Raw genomic sequence first — 21,691 nt, forward strand, 5'->3', positions numbered from 1 at the left:
TACAGAGCTGCATGTGACAGTCGGCAGGAAAAATACCACAGTTTCCCCCGCCTTCATCTACCTTGTCTGTTGTGTTATCACAGAACAACAGAACACTGTTTGGTTCTTGGGGTGGTGGAGGAAGGGGATACATACTTCTTCAACAAATTCTGAATCCAGTTAGAGGTTAGAAATCCTGCAGCTCTAGATGCAAAAATGGCAAGTCATTCTGCCTTCAATAAATGAGAGAAGAATTTTCACCACAACACCAGTTCCTGATAGGTTGAATTGTTGCTTTCTTCAAAACATTTTTTTTTAAACAGGGAAATTTCTTATAAACTAATACACGTTTTGCTTACTTAGAAAGAATTGCTAGTACCCCTAGGCTAGACTAGACAGAAGGTCTGACCGGTATCTGAAGAAGTAAGGCCAAAGAAGAGTATTCAAGTGAAATAACTGATTTGGTGGAATTGCAGTAGAGTAGTTTTATTTCTGAATACCACCTCTGGAGAAGTTGCTTCAAATTACAATATTGTTTCCATGCTCCCTCATAGCCAATAATTTCCACAAATTTGCCGAGGCTTCTTTGTATAATCACATGTGAATTATTTGAAGATTTTATATATCTGTGACTCTACTGGACTGAAGAAATAACAAACAACCTGTGTTCTAATGTAGACTGATGATCTTGAACAAGATCAATAAGTGAACAGTAGCGTTGCAAGAAAACCCAAACTCCAAACTAATTCTCTTAAAGTCTCCCTACCAAGAGATACTCTCCTTTTGTTGGAATGTTCTCCACATACCATGTCTGTATTACATTTAGTGAAATATGTTCTGAATTCTCTATCATCAGTGCCCAATGTTATTTCTGCAGTGATTGCAAGTCATCACTCCTACTCTTACACGCATTTTGTGGTAAACCCCCTCAGGTAGTTAAATTGGGTAAAAACTAACACACCTCTCCCTTTTTCAGCCATAGCCCCTGCACACCTAAAACTAAAAAACTAATTGGGAGGCTAATCCAGGTGATGGTTAGCTTTCAGTGGAAACATCAGCTTCAATTATATGAAACTGCTGACCGCCTTAGAGATTCATGATGGAGTACTACGAAATCATACTTTCATAAGCAACTTGAGTTCATTCATATTTAAGCCTTTGGGGACCTATGCCTACTGATCAATAGATTCTATCTGTAGTTATTTGCCTGAACTTCATTCTAACTGGTTATGCAGCTAAAGTAATCTGCAACTTCAGCAATCTATTAAAAATTATTTTGTAATTATATTCTTGATAACATACCAGAATTTTTTCTGTGTTGAGAGAAAGCACAGATTCACAAGATGAAGATGCTCCTATGTCACAATCTGATTCATGGAAGTGCAAAAATGATGAATCTGGGGGAAGAGAGAGAAAATACTTTTATGAATTCAAAGAGTTACGTGTATGTTCTATTATAACATCTCGCATTTCCTCATGTTCATCTGAACAGCTTCCCCATTGGGCACTCCACAGGGCAGAGCTTTCGTGAGGTGCTTTCAGCCCACAGCACATCCAAACAGCCAGGGAAGCAATAGCTGACACAACTGCTTTTATATAATTAGTTTTATCACTACTTCTGCTTATGCTTTTGGCTAAAGATACATGGAGGGAAAAGAAAAAGTGCTGGAAAAAAAAGAGGGGGGGGCGGGCAGGATAAAAAGGGAGGAAGCTGAAAACAAATAAGAAAAGTTTAGGGTAAACATGTCCCCATTTGGCATTATGATTCTGCTGTTTGGCCCAAGAAATTAAAGATAAAATTATCATTCCAATCCCAGAGAGGAAAGTAAATGGAATGGACCATAAAGAGTAGGGAAAGAGCTACTGCTGGAAGTCTAGGAAACAAAGGTATAAAGACTGTGAAAAGCAGACAGAACGGTAAACCATAATTGACTGAACATCTGCAAAGGTCCCCACAGGTATGTTACCAAGAAGGCCATTACAAAAATGTTAAGATTGACTGAAATCTATGAAAAGCTAAACACAGCCTGTTGGCATAGCAGAGAAAAAGTGTAATAAATGAAAGAAATACAGAAGGAACAATAATAATCAACAAAATCCCCCAGACTGATAGACTATAGAAGTCACTATTTTACCTACATGGTACTTTTAACTGCTACCCCAAAAGAATTATTAGCTTTCAAATCTTCAGATAAAGCTTCTATTAACTTAAAATATTTCAAGAGTAAACAAGAAAAAACAAATCTCTTTGATTCCATGTCAAAAATACCGAATTTTACCATCTCCCCTAATGTTTGTAAATGTAAGCTTGATGCCAAGTTTGAAAGGCTGGGGGGCAGTACGTGTTTCCAATTCACTTTTACAGCAGTGCTATTCTCATATTTTGATTACATAATGGTTGCAGTTACTTACTCCCCATTTCTCACAAGTACAGTGCTAAAAGAGAAAAAGAAACAGTCTTCTTTAAAGAGATGTCAAAATGGCATCTAAAATCATTCCCTGTAAATAGAAACTTGGAACTAAGTTGGGCAATAAACAATAACTGGTGGGAGAAGTTTTACAACAGAAGGAAGAGGGGCAAAAAGCAGAAGGTTAAAGTTTACGGTCAGACAGTTCCAAAAGAACAGTGTCTCATCACTCATAGTTTCCAGAAAAAAAGTTGCCAGTAAGAGGTTTCAACACTGCCCTTTGCTCTTCACCTTGGCCAAACCCTCCCGTGCTACGGCAGCATTATTAACACATTAGTTCTGTGTTGGTGCTTGGAAGTCAGTGACAGTTAAAAGCCATTTCTGTGGATTCACTGAGCAGTATTTGCATCACAAACCAAAACAAAGTGGTGCATGCACAGCCTAGCCTACCTCCAGGATAACTTCCTACTTAATAGCAGGAACATAGGGAAGGAAGTTTTTACTAAGGTGCCAGGGAATAAGAACAGCCTGTTACAAAGGACCCTTCAAATCTTGCAGTTCTTGGGGCAACAATCTCCTTTACTCGTAAGGAAAAATGGATCTGTCTTTTTCTCCAAGTTAGATGCAGTCAAACCTGTACCACTCTGCCTCATTAACAACTTTATGAAAATGCAAAAACACTAACCAGAGAAATTACCCTGGACCCTACAGCAGGCTACAAGAGAAACTATCAGAGATAAAAACATTCTCAGCTTCTGGGAAAGCTGTACTAAAACAAAGACTGAGAGCTTATGGGATTTTTTTCAACTGGCAATTTATTTAGCCACAGGATTTCCATAGCAAGGAGTGAACTGCTATACAGCTATTTCAGGGGAAGTATGCTGTTCTCTAATTAAGGGCTATCTTATCACCAGTGTATGCAAAGTGTCTGAGGTACCTGATGATTTAAGCAGAATTCCTTATATCAATCCCAGTTACACTGGTCTCTTTCAAACAACAACCACCATTAAATCAAAATCTAATCTTCCAAATACACTTCTGAAGGAGTATCCTGAGTCAATCATTCACGTCCAAGTAACAGAAGAGATGTAATCAAATGCTTTGCCATTTATTAACTTGTAGGGTATACAGATTTTATCTCAACACTGGTTGAAAGTACTTTTTGTTTTATGCTTAAGCTTGAATGATTTGGAGCAATGGTCACCTGAGATAAATGCTAAATCAGATTATGAAAGTTATGTACTGTAGCTTTCAGCCACTGTAGCCACCTAAAAAAAAAAAAAAAAAAAAAGACAGCCAAAAATACCTACTTGACACAGCTGATAGAGATAAAAACCAGCCAAAGAACTTTAAGCTGTCATGACATACGGGGGGGGGGAGCGGGAAAAGCAGATGTAGGAAACTCATAACAAGCTATTTCTATAAAGTTTGTAATTTTGAGTGGATTACATTAACTGTATATTGTCCTTAGGGACCCACAGCAATTGTTGATATGACCACAGGCTTTACGAAATAAAGGCAAAAAAACTAAAACCCTGCAGACAACTATGCAGACATGACACATAACTGATTATTCTCATATAAATAATTTAGTGTTTCTATTGTATTGATAAAACCTTTTTCTTCATCTGTATTACAGGTATACTGTGATCCAGACTGGTATTTTTGTATTGCACGTTCACACTATGCTTGTGATCAAAGAATGTAACAGATCACTTAATCACATGGTCCTGTTGCAACGGATCTTTAAGAACATAGAAATAGTTTTAACTGTGCCTGGATTACAAACTGTCAATTAACTTGAAAAAGACCAGAAGATCTGCTGCTTGAACTTGGCGCTCATCAAGAGAAACAGCCAGTTCACCAGCAAAATATATATATAACTGGAGACGAAAATGAATCACGCCACATTCAACGCAACAATACGAGCACAAGGTGTCGGCATGTGTGTGTCCCACCGAGCACAGGGATTAAGCAGCACGCCGAGCCCAGCAGCCGGGCTTGGCAGGTTGGCGAGTGGGACCACAGGAACCCCGCGGGATGGCACAGGCCCTCGCTTCGCCGGTCCAAGGGCCGAGGGCTCTTCCCCCGCTCGGCGCCCCGGCGGCCGCTTCTGCTCCGCACCACACAGCAGTACAACGCGACCCGGCGCGCAGCTCACACACCAGGTGCCTCACTCCAAGTCAGCGGAACCGCCGCGGCGGAACAGCCCCGCCGCCCCGACCCCGCGCCCACCCGCGGTGCCTCAGCGGGAGGCAAGGCCCGGCCGCGCTTCCCTCTCCAGCTCCCACCGCCGGGGCGAAGGGAGGCAGCGCTCCCACACCCCCTGCCCCGGGCTCAGGGCTCCGCGGGGCCGCCGGCCGAACGGTCTCCGCGCTCCCGCCCCGGGCCTGGGACGGTCACCATAGCAACGCCCCCGACTCACCGCACTCGGCAGAGTACTGCTCTGCCCACTCCCCCGCCGAGCCACAGCCCCCCGCCGGGCCCTGGCGCTGCCGGCGCAGCTCCTGCTTTAGCAGGGACAAGGCCGGGTACTGCTCGGTCAAGGCCAACGCAACCCGGACCAGGGCCAGCACGGCCAGCGGCACCCACAGCCCCCTCAGCGCCCCGCAGCCGCCGGCAGGTGCCATCTTCCCAGGGCGCATGCGCACCGCTTCCGCCTCGGCGGGGGACGGGGGCGCCCCCCCTGCGGCAGCGGCAGGGAGGGGGGCCCCGCCGCGCCGCCCTCTGGGACATGGAGTTCCGCGCGGGTGCCGCCCTGCCGCCGGCGGCAGCACGAAACCACAACTCCCAGAGCGCACCGCGGCCCGGCCCCGCCCCGAATGCGGAAGCGAGGAGGTCTGAGGCGCCGACAGGCCGGCGCGTGCTCTCACCTGCCATGGCGGCCGTCGGCGCCTACCGATGCATCGAGTGCAGCAGGGAGGCGGCGGAGCTGTACCGGGACTACCAGCGCGGGGTGCTCCGCATCTCCATCTGCGTGAGTCGTCGGTGGCGGGCGAGGGAGGCCGGAGGGAAGGGGAGGGGAGCGAGGGGGAGGCCTCGACGTCAGCAGGCGGCGGCACGTGCTGCCGTGCCCGCCTGCGCGCGGGCGCCCCGGTGCGGCCTAGCCTGGCTCGCCGCGGCCCTGCGCCGGCCCCGCGGGGCCGAAGCTTCCCCGCTGCCGCCGGGTCGGGCCCTGACGCTTTCCGTGGAGCTGGGTGTAGGGTTTCCGTAGGCCCTGCTGCCTACCGCCGTTTCCTCCGGTTCCTGCAGGGCACCGGCACTGTAGCGCTGGCCTGGGTGGCCGCTGCGCGCCTGCACGCGGGCCTGCTGCTGTGCTCTGCCTTTTCCTCTGTCTTTTCCTCGCCGGAAGGCAGAGCTGAGGGAGGCTCCGTGGTTAGACAGCCTCACTGCAGCTGGGAGACAGCTGGACCTCACTGTCAGGCGCTGACTGCAGATTATTCGGGGTACGGGCGAGGACTCGTGCGTTGCTTACCCACCTACAGCGGCTGCGCTTTCCATAATGGTACCCACATGTTCTGGGCTGTTAGCTGCTCTCCCTTCCCACTCTGTCTCTTAGAGTTCATTTTTTTCACACTGTCTTTTCGTAGTGTTAAAATAAATTTAATGTCTCCTATGTTTTTTTGGAGACTTCATAGCTGCAGAAAAAAAAAATACCTTTTTAAGAAATGTTTTCAACTATTTTTAAATTACTGTTTTCAATTTTTAATAGGGTTTATTTAGACTTGTCTCCAGTGGTTAGTTTTTACTTTTTTAATGTGTGAGAAATTGGATTACTTAGCGCCCTATATTTCAGTGTGGGCGGGATTTTGCAGATCATACATCTTGACTAATTTTTTCTGTGATTTTGTTTCACAGCATCTTGTCTGTCCCTTACAAAATTGCAGAAATCTTGTGCTTGAACCAATTGTTGAATATTTTGTATGGAACTACTCGTGTATCATTCAAACTTCCTTTGTGGTTGTTTCCCCCAGTTTTCTAGCCCTTAACATTTTGAGAATACTGATAGAAGATGAGTTAATTTACTAACCATGAAGCTATAAGCATAACAGATGACCAGAGATTTTTGTATGAAACCTGTGGTGAATTCCTTTATGACTTTATAACTTTAAGTAATTCTAGCATTTATTAGATCAAAAATAGACATCATAGGCAACCAGATCATTGAGGCCTATGGTCAGTTGATATTTGGAGAAACAGGGGTTAGCTCAAGCTGAAAGACATACATGTTGGATCATAGCTTGTGTTATTAAGAAGAGGCTGTGGAAACAAGATACACATAAACTACTGATGATAGTAGAAAGAGCTGATTCACATCCTTCTCCTTTCCCAGCCCAGCAGTCAGTGAAAATAGCTTGTTGCTGCAGACCATAAACCAGCTGACAATGTACACAAAGATCTCTGTAGGCATTTCAAAAACTGGAGAGATCAGCAGTTTTCTTAGGTGAAAGACAAAGTAATAGAAGTTGATTTCTGCTGGCTTTAGACATGCACACTGCATGGAAAAATAGATCTTTAGTTGCTTCTTTGTGTTGATATAATGTATCATGTTTGGTAATACATATGAACTACGTCAGATCGTTGGTAGTCAAATCATGTAGTCAAAATTCATCATTGATACACAGTAATCGTCAAAGATACATGATAAAAATGTGAATGGTTTCCTTTTGAGCTCTTTCATGTGAAGCTTCAAACTCATCTTTGAAATCGAGGGCAAGTTGGATACAAAAAGACAAGTTTTAAGGCTTATGGGTGCAGCCATATCACGTAAGATTTAGCACAGTTTATCAATTATTTAGCACAGGTTATCAATTCTGGTTATTAATTTGGCTGTGATAATCTCTAAAGCAAACTGGATGCCAGTAGATGGCACTCATTCCTCTTAGCATTTAACCATTTGAGGACTGAAGATCCTGGTCTTCCAGAGCTGTGGCATCCCATGTAGAATCAAAGATTTACATCGCAGTTGCTGTGTTAATCGCAAATGCCAAACTCTTACAAAAAGTGTAAAGAACAGAGTAAAAGAAAGGTCAAAGAATCGTATGTTCCTAGCAAACTGGAATTTTGTCCACTTTCCTTCCTACAGGTCCAGATTGGTACCATTTTTCACTTGCTTCTACCAGTCTGTTTCCTCTAAGTTGTGTGTTATCATGGTTCAGCTTCAGTCCAAGTCCTAGTTGCTCTTATATGGTGCACATCATATCACCTCTAAGCCTTTCTCTCTATTTTTGGCCACCCAGGAAGTCCTGAGAGTCGGAGTGGTTCACATGAGGAACAAGTAATACGAAGCATGTTAGTAAGAAACACATTAGCTCACAGTTTATGAAGTGGAGATGAGAATGCTAGAAGATTGCCAAGATTAGAAGATTCCTTCTGTTGAACTGATTTGAATTCAGATTTGTCTGTGTATTGCAGGAAAGTGCTGCCATTGTCTCTAAGACCTCTTGGGTTTCTAATAAGGCAATTCTTGTTTTACTTCGTCCTTTTAATCTGGAAGGATAGTTTTGCACTGACCCTCTGCAGGCATTCTACTCCATGCAGGCAGTGCTGTACTCTAGCCAGAGACCTGAAAAGCTGGTCAGCATCATGCTGCTGACAACAAAAAATAGTCAAGTACAGAATGTCATTTGATACCCTTCATAATCTTTCACGAGCAGTATTATAATGCATTTGTCAGTATTATGTATCATCTTAACTGAAAATAATGATAGCTTAGAAGTCTTCTCCACTTCAGAAAATATGAAGATTCCACTTATCAGCATGAAACATCATTTATATCAGGTATTTATAAAACTTAAGAATGTAGGCCTCTAAAAACTTACAAAAAGATGAAGGTATTTAAGAAACTTTGGTGGTCTGAGGTGAAGATTAGAAGGTGTGATCACCCAGCCTGGGAGCAGTTTTCATTTGTCTTTGTGGAATTAGAGCACTGAGTACTTACTGCTACTCTTCTGTAGCTTAAGAGAGAAAAAGTGAAAGGTATGTAGAAAGTTTGTATAGATTATACTTAAAGTGAGGCCAATAGACATTGTCTAGGTAATTTTTTTGTTAAAAAGCTTTAGGATACTTGTGTTCATTCCCATTTTCAAGTAGTACATGAAAATACTGACACAATGAGGAGAAAAAAACCCCATCAACCCAATATTTGTTCTGTATAATATGCAACATTAAGGGCCCCAGAAAATTAGGAACAAGCAGAACATTGCCAAAATCATCACTGCTTTATACTGACCTACAGACTTGCCCTAATCCTAGTTTAAAGTTATCCTTGGTGAGTTAATAAATCTGCATTTAAAAGTTCTTTGCCATTCTCAGGATGTTCCTGTCATTCAGCACTCTTTGGAATATCATCTTGAGGTTGAAGAAGCTAAGTTCTCCCAACAGCGTCTTCTATCTAGTCTTACATTTATTTTTAGGATGTGTTTAACCGGATCTGGGTGTTATTTTCAGGTGGAAGACTTAAGTTTGAATGTCTAAGCAAAATACCATGATTTTGTATTCTGTTATTAATCTGTTGAAGAGATGAATTGATTTTTTTTCCAGAGGCAAATATTAAAAGCTTCCATTAGGGAACATATGTTTCCAGCCCACAGTATTAAAGTACAGTTTTGGAAATTCAGCCTAATATGCATGGTGCTGCTTTAGTTTAGTTCCTGCAGCATTTGTTGTTGCTCTCAAGGTAATTAAAAGTTTCTTTGAGCTCCATGTTGTGATTTTAATGTGGGCAAGCATTAAAGACCAAGTGTTACTGTCCACTCTGGAAATAAATTTGCAACAGATATCGAAGAAACTAAAGAAACATTCTTCTATCAAACATAAAAGTCCATAGAGTAACATGAAGCTGGAGGTAGAAAGGCTGTGTCTTTTGTTAAGAGCTCTGGATGTTAACTGCCAAGAATTCTTCAAGTTCTGTTAACTTCTTTTTAATGTTTGGTTTAATGAAGGCCAGTTTCAGCAGAAGCCTAGCCCAGACCTCTGATGTTGTGCATTTCTTCTTGCTTGACATTCACATTTAGTGAATGAACCTTTTGCTCATCCTTCACATATTGTGCTGTGGAAGTGCCATTACAAGAGACAGGTGGAGTATTGCTCCTTGAAAAGAACTTAAAGGTACTTAAAAATGGATAATAGAATTGAGAGGAGACACCTCCTCAGGGAGACCTGCTCAATATGCTTTTTCTTCAGCATGGTACCTGGGGTGGCGGGGTGGTGTGTGTGCGGTGTGCCGGCATGTTAGGATTGCCTCATTCAAGGGTGACTTCTGGTGGTCACTTTGCAACTCATGGGTCTGGTTCTAGTCCTATGCTGTGAACATGTTAGTGTTTTTCCCTATTCCAAACCAGAAGTGATGGTAAAAGTAAGTGTAGGTCGTTCTTTATAGAGGAGATTTCTGTTAATTATTTTGTGATCCTTAGAATGTAAATGATCTGTAAGTAATACAGTAAATCTTCACTGAATATGTTATAAACCAACCATTGACAACAGTAACAAAAGATACCGTTCAGATAACATTGCCACTTTTAATGCTATAGGGGGGAACATTCGGCTAACCTGGATTAAATACTGCAGTCAGAGTGCAATGAATATAAAAAGAAATTAGCAAACTTGACTTACTCAAAATAAGAAGGAAAAACATGCACATTTTTTTATTTGGTTTTAAATTACATATATGTTATTTTGTTTAATAATAAAGTTTAAAAAATATTAATTGTTCCAGACCTTTACAAAGGGAAAGAAATTACTCATTGCGATATGTAGAGCTCAGTCAGGATCCCCCTTGTGTTTTGTAATAAGAAAGCCAAATTGCCTCAGCAGTGCACACTTCATTTAGCTTTTCTGCAATTAAAAAATAATTGAAAAGCTTTTTTATTGTAGCAAGGCAGAGAGACTGTAAATGCTTTGAATACAAAGCATTTATGCGGTAAGGTAAAGAATCAATCGAAGAGTACAAAGATCATCCTAGAAAATAAAGAGTGTGTTATTTTTCTTGTTTACATAACTCAGCCTACAGACAACTCACTACTGAAAAATGTATCATATAGGAAAAATTATAAAACAGTATTTTAAATTTTGGTTTTCTGAAATGAAATGCATCTGAGACTTCACTGCTTTGTTTTTCAGCTTATTATGACACTTAGCTGCATCCCTAATTAAAAACCCATTCCTGAAAGCAGCACAGCTAATTACATTTTATTGTTTAAGGGTGCGACTGGGATTAAGGGCACTGTTGCAAAATGATGGGTCTGTGTGTTAGTTTGCTTTATGATCCTACGTAAATGGACCTATGTTCATGTTGAAGCTATGTAAATGCTGTTACAATTTGCTGTATTTGTAGTCCAGCAAGAAATTATAGCTTAATTTTGCCGAACTTCAAATCCTGGAGAAAGGAATACTAAAATGAGGCTATTTCACTGGTGTGCAAACATACTCCTGGTGTGGCTTTCATGGTATTTTTAGTTCAGGATGAAGCTTGGTTATTTAACATATATTTTTATTTTCTGTCATGTCCTATGACTTCCTCTTCAAAACATTTTTACCTTCCACCACCCCCATCACAAAATACTGTTACTTAAAAATTCAGTTACATTTTAATGTTAGAGAGAAGACCCTCAAAAAGTATTGTTCATTTACTTTAGGAACTTTGCCCTTCAGTGACAGTAGGTATTTCCTCAAATATTTGTACACTTTATTGTATTTGGCATAAGTTTGTGTGCTGTGTTCGCAGCTGAGTATCTTTGATGAACAAAGAAGAGGTATGTCTTCTGTGTAGTGTTTTATAAAAGGCTGCTAAACATCCAGTCAGAATTAGCATTTCAGTAGTTTGTCTAATTTAATGCAACTGAGATGCTTAAAAACATGTTACTTTTCTTAACTGTTTCGAATTGCTTTGATGAGAAAGAATCTGATACGCTATGCTGTGAAGAACATAGTTGTACTAACTTTTTAGTACTTTTTTCTTAAAGCTACCTTTGCTTATTTTCTTAAATAATGTTTTTAAGGTAACTAAGCAAATTTCTAAATTATGAAAATGGAAGTGGTTGGTTTTTTTAAGCAACAGACAAGCATAGTAAAATATTACTAAATATTTGATCAGTAAAACAATTCCTAAACTAATATCCATTTAAATTCATTAGAATATTGAAATACATTCAACACCCTTTTTTAGGGTTGCACAGTATCTATTGAACTTTTGTGTGTCATTATCAATAATTTGTAATTTTCCTTAAATTTACCAGTTTAGAAGAAAATGCATAAATAGAATTTATGGTGTTAAGCTTGACCTTTCTCTTCTGCAATATAATCTGAAAGTACCTCTTAAACAAAGTAACGTCTATTTTTTCAAGGAAAGATACCACTTATTTCCTATTTCTGATTGTCAGTTACATATTTAAGGAAGAAATTAAAAACTGGTTAAAAACATAGAGAAATCTAGTTGCTTTTTTCTGTCATTTTAAACTGGTTATGATAACTGAGGCATTTCTTTGAGAAAGCCCAAAGGAGGTCAAAAAAAACTCGGTTTTGTTAAAGATGTGCCTTCTTCAGTCATGCTGAACCGGTTGTTGCCTACAGTTGTGCAGAACTGCAATTGGGAATGAGACATGAGCACCGTAGTTCACTGTAAACTGCCTGCCTAAAATCTTAAAAGTAAGCATGCAAGCAGTTCTCCATAGCTGAGCTGCTTGTACTGATCTTCTCTGAAAGCTGGTGATTATGCCCATAAAGTTACATTACTTTAACTAGATAAAGCTATCTAGTTAAACCTATGTGTACTTAAACTGTATTAACCCCTGCTTGCATTGATTTTGCGTAAGTCAGGCTCTAGTCACAAGTTTGCTTCCTAGGCATTTAAGGTTAGTGTCATATGTTTTAGTAGTACAGCTGGAAAAAAATAACAAAAAAGGCAGGTATGGAGGACCTAGAAGTTCATCCTAGAAGGTTTATTAATTCTGTAATGTTCTCACGGTATAGCAAGTGTCATCTTCATTTTGTCCCATTAGTCTATGGCAGTGCATATGTGAGGCTTTTGCCGTTAGTGGTTTGTAGGTCTCACGAGTCCCTGAATGAACTCACGCTGGCTAGATCACTGGCTGGGTAAGCACAGAGGACGTTTTCTTCATACAGTCAGGAGTCAAATAGTGTATATTAAGAACAGGACTCACATGCAGCTCTAGAAGACAGTTAGACGTGTGTGTCTGTGCATGAAAAGTCCTTGAAGTTGGCTGCTTTTTTGTGATACGGGATATTTTCTTTCACTGTTGAAGTAACACAAGAGAAATAAGATTCTTAAATGTTTGGTGGTGGTGTACTGAAATACTGAATTAAACATCACAGCTGCAGAAGATTTTGTTGTGGCTGCCAGAAACCAAGAGCAGAAGACTCATTCTTACGGGTGATGCCACTATTTGTGTATTCATTTGTAGCAGTCTCCTTAGATATCTGCAGTAGAGTTTCTATATAGTTGATTTTGCCTGGAGGGTTGGTCTGATATATTTTAATTGTATAAAATTCACGACAGCTGGCAGTGAAATTTTTTCAGTACCCCTTAACTGCAAGTTTTTTGATTGCTGTTTGGTTGGGACCCTCCACTTGAAAAGATCATTCATTACTCTTCTCAGAAAGATTTTCAACCCTGTTTAAAAAATGTTCTGTTACAGGAGAATTTGAGACCTTCAGAAATCCTGGGGTATGTAGGCTATTATTCATCTAACCTTCATGACACCATTGTATTCAAGAATGTGCTTGTGTGAATAAGCCTATAAAAAAAATCAGTTTTCCTATACTACATCAACCCAGAGATTTGACATATATAAATCACCACCTCTAAGAATATCTGTTCATGATTTCCCTGTAGAAAGAAATTAAGCAAGACATTGCCTTCAAGTTGCAATTTATTTTTCACTCTATTAAATCCTGTAGCTGTGGTCTTCTGTTAATTATGTCCTTTCTTCCATCTCACTCACTTTAGTTTTAACCCTATAAAACTGTTTGACAATTGAGTCAGTTTTTTAATTCATTGCCTCTAACTTGCATACTGTTATATACAGTATTTTCTTTTCTAAATTAAGCGAGTTTGTCGGTGGTTGTTTTTTTTGAGCTGGACTGAGAGAGTTATTAGTGGTCACAATGTGTCCTAAATACTCTATTCTATTTATACATTTGTTTGGATGTTTTTCTTGGTATGGATATTGGGACTTTGAAGTCAATTTGACAGTAAGATTTTGCATTCTCAGATTCTCCAATAATAATTCTGGCAAATAGCAAGGCAAAGTTAACTTTGGACACAAGGAATCCCTATAAAATAGAAAAAAGCTTTGTTCCTTCCTGGGAGTTTGTCTGTAGGTGTGTGTTGTCTCATACTGCATTTTTGACTGTTACAGCATTTCAGAAAGCTCTATGCATAGATTTCTCTTCTGGCAGCGCACAGCTTTGCACTCATTAAAATGAAAATAGAGATTGTTTCTATGACTGTTGTGCTCGGAGCAAGGCAGCTAATGTGAAGGCCCAGGGGAGCAGCACTAGCTGAGGACACATTGGGAGGAAGCAAGTAGCTGAACTGGAGGATCTGCAACTGGAGAAAGCTGACCTGCAGGCGAGCACACTTCTGCAAGTGCATTTTTTGGAGCTGAAGTGGTTGATGTGATCAGCTGCTCCTCCTTCTCAGTTCTCTGCTAGAATGAAGTCTTACAAAAGGCTCATCTAGCAAACCGTTATTTAATCATCCTGTTGAAACTTAGTATAGTAGCCTTTTGTTAGCCCTTCTCATTTAACTCAAGTCAAGGAGCGATCACCCATCCTGGTAAGTCAATAAGTCTGAAGGGGGTTGATGGCAAGCAGTTCCCAGTGGTCTGGGCAAAATAACCTCTAGGAGGCACAGCAGGAACCAGCTGATGTATTGGGGAAGTAATGATCTACTGTCTTACCACTGTTCAGTAGCAACCTCTGACTCTTTGGCTATACCTCTCTGTGAAAACTACTTTATCAGTGTTCTGAATGTATTGGTGTTCATTCAATAATGGAAAATTAGTTGAAACATCCGGACAATCTACCCATATGGAAGAACAATGCAACAGCAAAAAAAGTTTACTGTCTTCTTGAAAGGAAGAAAAAGGTAGAATAGGAGGATAAAGCATCTCTGAAAAGAAGGAATTGATAGAAGAAATTAATTTTCTTTCAAAAAAATACAACACACACACCCTCTCAAAATACCCAGTAGATGAGCCACGATAAGTTAAACTTTAACAAGGTACTGGTTCGTTTCTTGAGTCCTGGAAAGGTGGTTTGGTTTTTTGCATCTGTAGGGCACAAAATGATAACTAGGTACATCCTTGCATAGTTTATTATTTGTGTTAATCTGAAGCTGGTAAAAATCGATAACGTATCTTTGTTTTATAAGGGAAGTCTGTGTGTCAGTTGCAGTGTCAAGGAGGGGGGAAACATTTTTTCTGTATGAATTAAAAACCTATTGAAAAGGAAGATTATGTTAAGGAAAGACTAGTAAGAATTGAACAGCTAGATCGGATTTATGCAGTTTTGCTAAGATTAGAGGAACGTTTCATAAACTTTCTTCCCTCCCCTCCTAATTCTTGTTATTTTATGACTTTCAGAAATCCTGCCAGAAACCTGTGGACAAATACATTGAGTATGATGCTGTTATCGTCCTGATTAATGCTATTTTATGTAAAGCACAAGCATACAGGCACATTCTTTTCAATACGAAGATAAATGTAAGTTGCTACGCCCCTACCCTGTGACTTGGTTAAAGGTATACTTAGATTTGGTAAGTCGATTGTAATAGTTGTAGAGACTGTTCTTCTCCTGTCCTTTCACCAATTCCAGCAAGCTGAACCAGTTATATCATGAACAGAACACATGAAATCTCAAACTCCAGCTGCTACTAAGAAAATTACTGGCTTCATGGTGGTGATGCCACAGTACCAGCAAACACAGCAGCTATCTTACATGTTAAAAGAGAAGAGAAGGAACTGTATGCAGTTCTCTACACTGTCTAATTTGCCTGTCTAAATTACATTGGAAGAGAAAGATCTGATTTCTAATTAATTTCCAAATTATGTTTCTGTTAGAAACAATACTTTTCCAAAATGAGCTATAGTAGTATAACATACCATAGTAATAATACCAACTAAACCTACTGTACTAATTTCTCATTACTTTCTTCCTGAGTAATTAACCATGTCCTCAAAACTATAGCATTATATTATGTACATATATATATATATATATTACAAAAATACATAGCAATAACACATAAAGTGTTGTTGATGCAGAGTTACATGGTCAACTTGGTTGTGCTGGCCAAACTGGAGTGTAAAGGCATAGCTTTTTTGACAGAATTGCATATTATTACTTTAAGGATTGATTTCCCAGGAGAGGGAAGATAATCCAGAGCAAACTATCCAAGCCAAAGTGTATGTTGTGTTCATGTTAACACCTCTTGGCCAGTCCAGTGTTAAGCAATGTAGATAAATATAGTCGCCTCATCTTTCAAGCATAAATCTGACTAAAGATTTTGAATTAAGTCAATGCTTCTGAAGACTGGTAATGATGTTTTCCATGAGGCTTCTGGAAGAGCTATTCCATCTGTGGTAATTTCATGTATTCAAATAAATTGAGTTGAATTTTAAACTGGCTTGACCTGTGCATGTGTGTGCAATTGGCAGAACTAGTCTCTTAATGGAAAAAGTATGATCCACACACAGAAATTGCATTGGTTTATTTAAATCTGTGTAAAATCAGAATTTATTCCCCCCCCACACAAGCTTATAGACTATTTAATGTGGAAACACGTTAACTGTGGGCCCTCATGACATCATTTTTGCAGTCACTTCAGTTGTTTGGTTATATTGCTCCATTTATTTTTGGTACCTCACCCTTATCTGAGCTAAGAAATGTTTTTAGTATAACTATGCTACCAGTTTCTTCTAATCGAGATTGTCCCAGGGTAAAAAAGAAACAAGGCTATTTAAACAAGTTCGCTGAATGGAGTAGTTGCCCTTAAATTTAAATTCTTGATAGTATAATTCTTCTAGCTATGGCACAATTTTGTTTTTATATTCCTAACTGAAGCAGACTTACCAATTTCAAAAAAGCGTAGGGCAGGCTTTAGAACCCACAGTTCTATAGCTTTTTCTGTATGGAGCTGTTCATGGAGTTTTCTACACCCTCAAATTTGCCTGTCATGTTAACTGATGTTAAAAGGATGACGTACTAGTGGTTCAACAGAAGTAATTTGCTTATATTTCTAAACAAAAATAATAAACCTACAGAGCTTGTTTGTGTAGAGATGTTGAAATGTATTTTAAATACCAATTTCATACTAATGCTTTTATTATTCTTTCATTGACCAGATTCATGGGAAGCTCTGTGTATTCTGTTTGCTCTGTGAAGCTTATCTCAGGTGGTTGCAGCTACAGGATTCAAGCCAAAGTACAGATCCAGATGACTTAATCAGATATGCCAAAGAATGGGATTTTTATAGAATGTTTGGTATAGCTTCTTTAGGTAAGATTGATGTTCACGTCACTATCTACTCTTTAAGTACTGAATAACTTCACAAGTTTTTCAACAAGTCTATATTGCAACAACTAATACAAAAATGGATGTCATGTGCAACTCAGTATGGTTAAATGATTATACACATGCTCTCTAATTTGCCTTCATTTAATGCAAATGCATATTTTGATCCTGATTGCAGTGCAGACTTGTATGATCAGCATTATATATCAAAACATTGAAACGTGGCAATATTCAGAAATCTTTGTCTGAATTAATTTACATGATTTGAAGACCAGTGTAGAGCTCAGCCTTATTCCATATTTCACGTTGACTTCAAGGTTCATTATTCATTAAGGTGATACAACATTAAGGGTGATCCTTACAGAAGTAAACAAAAATTGGGAAGAGCTGTATCTGGGGTTTTTAAATGAATACACAAAAATACAGAGCAGTGTCATCACTGGTAAAGAGTAAATACTTCTGTGCTCTAAGACTATATTTGAAGGCAGGTTTTTCGTTAATACTTTGTCCTGGTTTTGGCTGGGATGGAGTTAACTTTCTCTTAGCTAGTACAGTGCTGTGTTTGGCTCTGATGTGAGAACAATGTTGATAACCGCACTGATGTTTTCAGTTGTTGCTGGGTGATGTTTCTACTAAGTCCACGACTTTTTGGTTTCTTGGGCCCTGCCAGCCAGAGGGCTGGAGGGGCACAAGAGACTGGGAGGGACACAGTTAGGACGGGTGACCTGAATTTTAAACTGGCTGCCAAAGGGATATTCCATACCATATGACGTCATGCTGAGTGTATAAACTGGGGGAAGAAGAAGGAAAGGGGGGGCGTGACACGGACGACACACACTACACACGACATTTGGCATTATGGTGTTTGTCTTCCTGAATAACCGTTACGCGTGATGGAGCCTGGCTTCCCCGGGGATGGCCAAGCACCAGCCTGCCCATAGGAAGTGGTGAATTAATTCCTTGCTTTGCTTTGCTTTGCTTGCGTGTGTGGGTTTTGCTTTACCTATTAAATTGTTCTTATCTCAACCCTTGAGTTTCACATACCTTTCCGATTCTCCTCCCCATCCCTCTGGGTGACAGGCAGTGAGCGAGTGGCTGCATGGTGCTGGGTTGCTGGCCAGGGTTAAACCATGACATACTTTCATTCTCATAGTTTTTCCTCATAAGAATGTTTAAATCAAGCCCTCAGACTAAAACTGGTATTTCCCCAAGATATTTGGAGTTTAACTTCAGTCATTGATTTTTCTGATGTTGCTCTAAGCAGGCTTTCATAACATGTCAGTAAAAATGCTGGAACTCATTTTTCAGTAGTAATTCATCTATTACAGGTGTCGTGAGAGTTGCTTTGACATCTGCATTGATTTCAGTGTTACACAGGGATACAGTGTCAAAAAAAGTCTAATAGCTCAATGATATTTTTACCTTAGTGTTCTTTCTCATGCTGGATAGGAAGGGTTCATTGCTGGTAACCTTTTCAAAGGCGGCAAGTATTGACTTTTTTTACAGGCTAAAAGCCAGTTGGAAGAAAAATCTCCTTTTGTTAGAAAGGAACAGTAAAGAGGTTCTTATGCTAATCTTCCTGTGCTATATCGTATCAGAAATAATGAGTATGACAAACCTACAGATAGAATTCTGTGATAGAATTATTCTGATACTGAATTAGTTTAAGTAATAGTAATATTTGCCTATTAAAATGAACACAGGAGATGGAGGACACGTTCATATTTGCATACGTCTTTTAAGTAGTGGTGGCTCAGTTGCATTTGGGACATGCCATTTCACTGAAATTCATCCAAAAAAGGACTTGATTTTGGTTCTTTATTCTCTGTTTCCAACTCCTCTTATTTTCTCTTAGAACAAACTTCATTTTTGGTTGGCATTTTTATTACCTTATGGTGGATGAGACCTGAGATGCTGAAAACAAAGTCTGACTTCTTTTTACTTCTCAAAGCACTGCTGTTGTCCAGCTATGGAAAGCTTTTGCTAATTCCAGCTGTTATTTGGGAACATGACTACACTCCTTTGTGCCTTGCGTTTATAAAAGTATTTGTCCTGATATCAAATTCTCAGGCAATTAGAGGTACGTTTTTGCTTTTTATTACTATATCAGTTGTATAGAATGTGAGAGTGCAGCTGTTAGAGAAGTCATTATTATTGCTGTTACATTTTTAATTGGTATCAGATATGTGACTGAAATAGCTCTAGCTTAAAACTGTGTTATTTAGACTAATAGAAAGTGAATGAAACAAACCATTATTAAGAAAAAGCACCTCTTATCTCACCGTAATCTCTTAGTATATGCTGTATTGTATCCATCAGATCCATCAGTTAGAATTTGAGACAATTCATCATGGGTCATTGAAACATAAAATAGAATTCTTTGTGTGTCTGGAAAATTAAAATTTCATGTTAATTTTATGCATGGCATGGAAGCAGACTTTTAATAATTTGTGCGATTTCTTATACATACAAATTAATGTGAATTCTCACATGCTTTCTATGATCTTCTTAAATGGTAAGTGATAAATTTGTTCTGTTTTCTTTTTCAGTTACATTGAACTTGAATCGAATGCTCCCTTGGTTGGCCATCTTCTTTGGATTAATTTTCGAAAATGGTGTGGTCTACTTGTTCCAGAAAACGGGATGGGATGTTTGAAACATCAGCCTGGATCTAAAGAAAAACCAACAACATGATCATTGTTTTTTGAAGAATGATCTGTACCAGCAGGCTCCAAAGACACTATTTTCATAGTGATAAAGAAGGTGATAGATAAAAAAATCTTGCATTAGTAGTGAGCGTAGACAGTTTTAGGATAAGTTAAAATGAGAACCTTTGGAAGTTTGGCTCTTCATGTGGTGAGCCATAGAACTTCAGCCTTAGCTTGTTTATTTTCCCATTAAAAAATCTGAATGTGCCACTATGCTAATAGCTTTATAAATCTGGCTGCATAGCTATGGCTGTAACAAAAAAGATACACTTAGAAAAATTCAGCACTACTACCAATCACTGAATTTTGGCAGAAAGAGGAGGATGAATTGTTCCCTTAAGCGGAAGGAAGGGAGTTAGTGGAAAAATGTAAAAGCCAAAATTTATATTTCCACAAAAACAGATTTTCAAAGATAAAGTGAACATGTGCGAACAGTTTATTAGAGAAAAGGCAAGTATTTCAGAGTAAAACTACAGTGGGAAAACTAGGTTGCATTCTCTGGAATGTTTATGTAAACAATCCAAAATAATAAAGTATCTAGTTCTAGAGTAATCTCTAGGAACTATAGTTTTAACTGGCTTGAGATTTCATGTGATCTCATAAATGCTGCTGCTTTGTTCTGAAAGCTGAAAAGAGTGAAAGGACTCAGATCCCCAGCATACACGGTTGTTTGGAATACTGCTTCTTCGGCATTTTTTAAGCCACATCACCCGCACCCCGCCCTCATCTGGCAGCAGGTTTAGTGGAAGCAAAAAGTGAAGTATGAGGCTGCTCAGCAATAGAGTAGGACCTGTTAAAACAAAACAAAACAATACAAAAACATGTTTAGGCCTAAATTAGTGAAGAAACATTTATAGAAGTTCTGTACCTTTTTTCCCAGCAAAGAGAGGGTTAGATGGCCCACAAAGGAACTGACAGCATCAGTTTCTGCAAGACAGTAATTGGGACACAAACCAACTTCTTTTGTGCAGACCAGTTTCTGTTATGTTCCATTCAATGTTTAATTCTTCTGCTTCAGTTCTGGAAGGCTGTACTGTCTATAGGTACCACTTCCGTTCTTCGTTTTCCTCAGATGCAGTCTCCTATCTGTGTTTTGCAAAATGCATCAAATAACATTTTGCAACATCTTCAAGTTAATTCCAAACAGGTTTAGAGTATGTCTAGCTTATGACCACAGAAGACATCACATTTGTCTGATGCAACTGTCCCTGCCACGGTGAGTTAGTCAGAAAAGCAAGTGTTTGCTGATCCCGTTTTAATAGGTCAGAGGCTTATACCACTCATGTACCATTTGCGTTACACTTCACATCTTCCTGAGCATGTAAAGTGGGCAAAAAATGCAGACTGCTTCCTCTTTAAGTACTTGAGACAGTTTAACACTCCAGCTCCCCCAGCAAGCACATAGTTGTGAAGGTGTATGAGGGATCCACCTTGCTACTGGTGTGAATCAGTGGCCAATTAAGTGTAGGTGTGCTGTTGCTCGCTGAGCAGCAGCTTTGGCAACACGGTACCTAGAACATACTTTGCTTTACATAATCAGATTTGGGGATATACACCGCCCTCAAAAGCTTTTTGAAAAACAGTATGTTGCCAAAGGTGCTTTGAGTACTGCTCACCTTCCTCCCAAAGCAGAGTACACAGCACTGAAATAGAGGCTGCAGTTTGAGAAGGTGCAAAGGGAAACAGCAGTAGCTTTTAGAAAAGTTTCAGGGATGCTGGTCTGGCTTGCTTTCATTTTCCTCCTTCACTTTCTGCCTTTAGTTTAAGAGGGAATGAAGCTGTGCTGCAGCAGACAGGATGGCAGAAGAATATGTACTAGGAAAATGCTGATGCCTGCGGAGCCAAACCCTGTTTATTATTGTAGCTGTCATCTGGCTTTTACCCAGTTCTCTGTTCATCTTGGTGCAACCTCAGCATTGCAGCTGATAAAGATTCTCACCACTCTTTGTATTGATTTTGTACGGCCAGGTTTTGGTAGTGGTGAGGCTACAGGGGTGGTGTCTGTGAGAAGCTGCCAGAAGCTGCCCCCATGTCCGATGGAGCCCATACCAGCCAGCTCCA

The 21,691-nt window shown here is 39.7% G+C and overlaps 2 protein-coding genes and 1 long non-coding RNA gene across 7 annotated transcripts in view; 1 reads left to right on the top strand and 2 right to left on the bottom strand.

The window, feature by feature from the left end:
- TTC13 (tetratricopeptide repeat domain 13) overlaps positions 1 to 5,039 on the bottom strand; it is a 42,217-nt gene extending 37,178 nt beyond the window's left edge. For 2 of the 3 annotated variants that reach the window (XM_040597925.1, XM_040597924.1), the window contains exons 1-2: positions 4,813 to 5,039; positions 1,282 to 1,376 (exon numbers count right to left, since the gene is read on the bottom strand). In XM_040597925.1, the coding sequence (XP_040453859.1) occupies positions 1,282 to 1,376; positions 4,813 to 5,032 (315 nt within the window). In that variant the 5' untranslated portion in view covers positions 5,033 to 5,039. Of the gene's footprint in view, positions 1 to 1,281; positions 1,377 to 4,812 lie in introns of those variants that run through there. The other variant, XM_040597926.1, reaches the window with a different exon arrangement.
- Positions 5,040 to 5,217: 178 nt separating this feature from the next.
- Positions 5,218 to 20,197, top strand: ARV1 (ARV1 homolog, fatty acid homeostasis modulator). 3 transcript variants are annotated; one of them, XM_040597488.1, is made up of 6 exons: positions 5,277 to 5,364; positions 7,628 to 8,168; positions 14,993 to 15,112; positions 16,754 to 16,907; positions 18,778 to 19,002; positions 19,472 to 20,197. In XM_040597488.1, exons 2-6 carry the CDS (start codon positions 8,052 to 8,054, stop codon positions 19,576 to 19,578), a joined length of 723 nt encoding a protein of 240 aa, XP_040453422.1. In that variant the 5' UTR covers positions 5,277 to 5,364; positions 7,628 to 8,051; the 3' UTR covers positions 19,579 to 20,197. The 3 variants fall into 3 exon arrangements, with proteins under 3 accessions (XP_040453423.1, XP_040453422.1, XP_040453424.1); XM_040597489.1 differs by lacking the exon at positions 7,628 to 8,168 and having other exon boundaries at positions 5,218 to 5,364; XM_040597490.1 differs by lacking the exons at positions 5,277 to 5,364; positions 7,628 to 8,168 and adding an exon at positions 10,054 to 11,140.
- LOC121089841 lies at positions 19,210 to 19,498 on the bottom strand. Its single transcript, XR_005828397.1, has 2 exons — positions 19,413 to 19,498; positions 19,210 to 19,310 (listed from the first exon to the last, which is right to left on the bottom strand). It is a non-coding gene; the product is annotated as an uncharacterized LOC121089841 (long non-coding RNA).
- Positions 20,198 to 21,691: the final 1,494 nt, after the last annotated feature.

The sequence above is a fragment of the Falco naumanni genome, chromosome 6 (assembly GCF_017639655.2).
Source record: "Falco naumanni isolate bFalNau1 chromosome 6, bFalNau1.pat, whole genome shotgun sequence".
Taxonomy (NCBI): Eukaryota; Metazoa; Chordata; class Aves; order Falconiformes; family Falconidae; genus Falco; species Falco naumanni.

Bases quoted from the DNA above. Each gene is read 5' to 3' on its own strand.
- ARV1 (XM_040597488.1), top strand. From the start codon at position 8,052: ATGCATTTGTCAGTATTATGTATCATCTTAACTGAAAATAATGATAGC. The intron at 15,113-16,753 runs GTAAGTTGCTAC...TTCATTGACCAG, and splicing joins TTTTCAATACGAAGATAAAT to ATTCATGGGAAGCTCTGTGT. The intron at 16,908-18,777 runs GTAAGATTGATG...ATTTTCTCTTAG, and splicing joins GTTTGGTATAGCTTCTTTAG to AACAAACTTCATTTTTGGTT.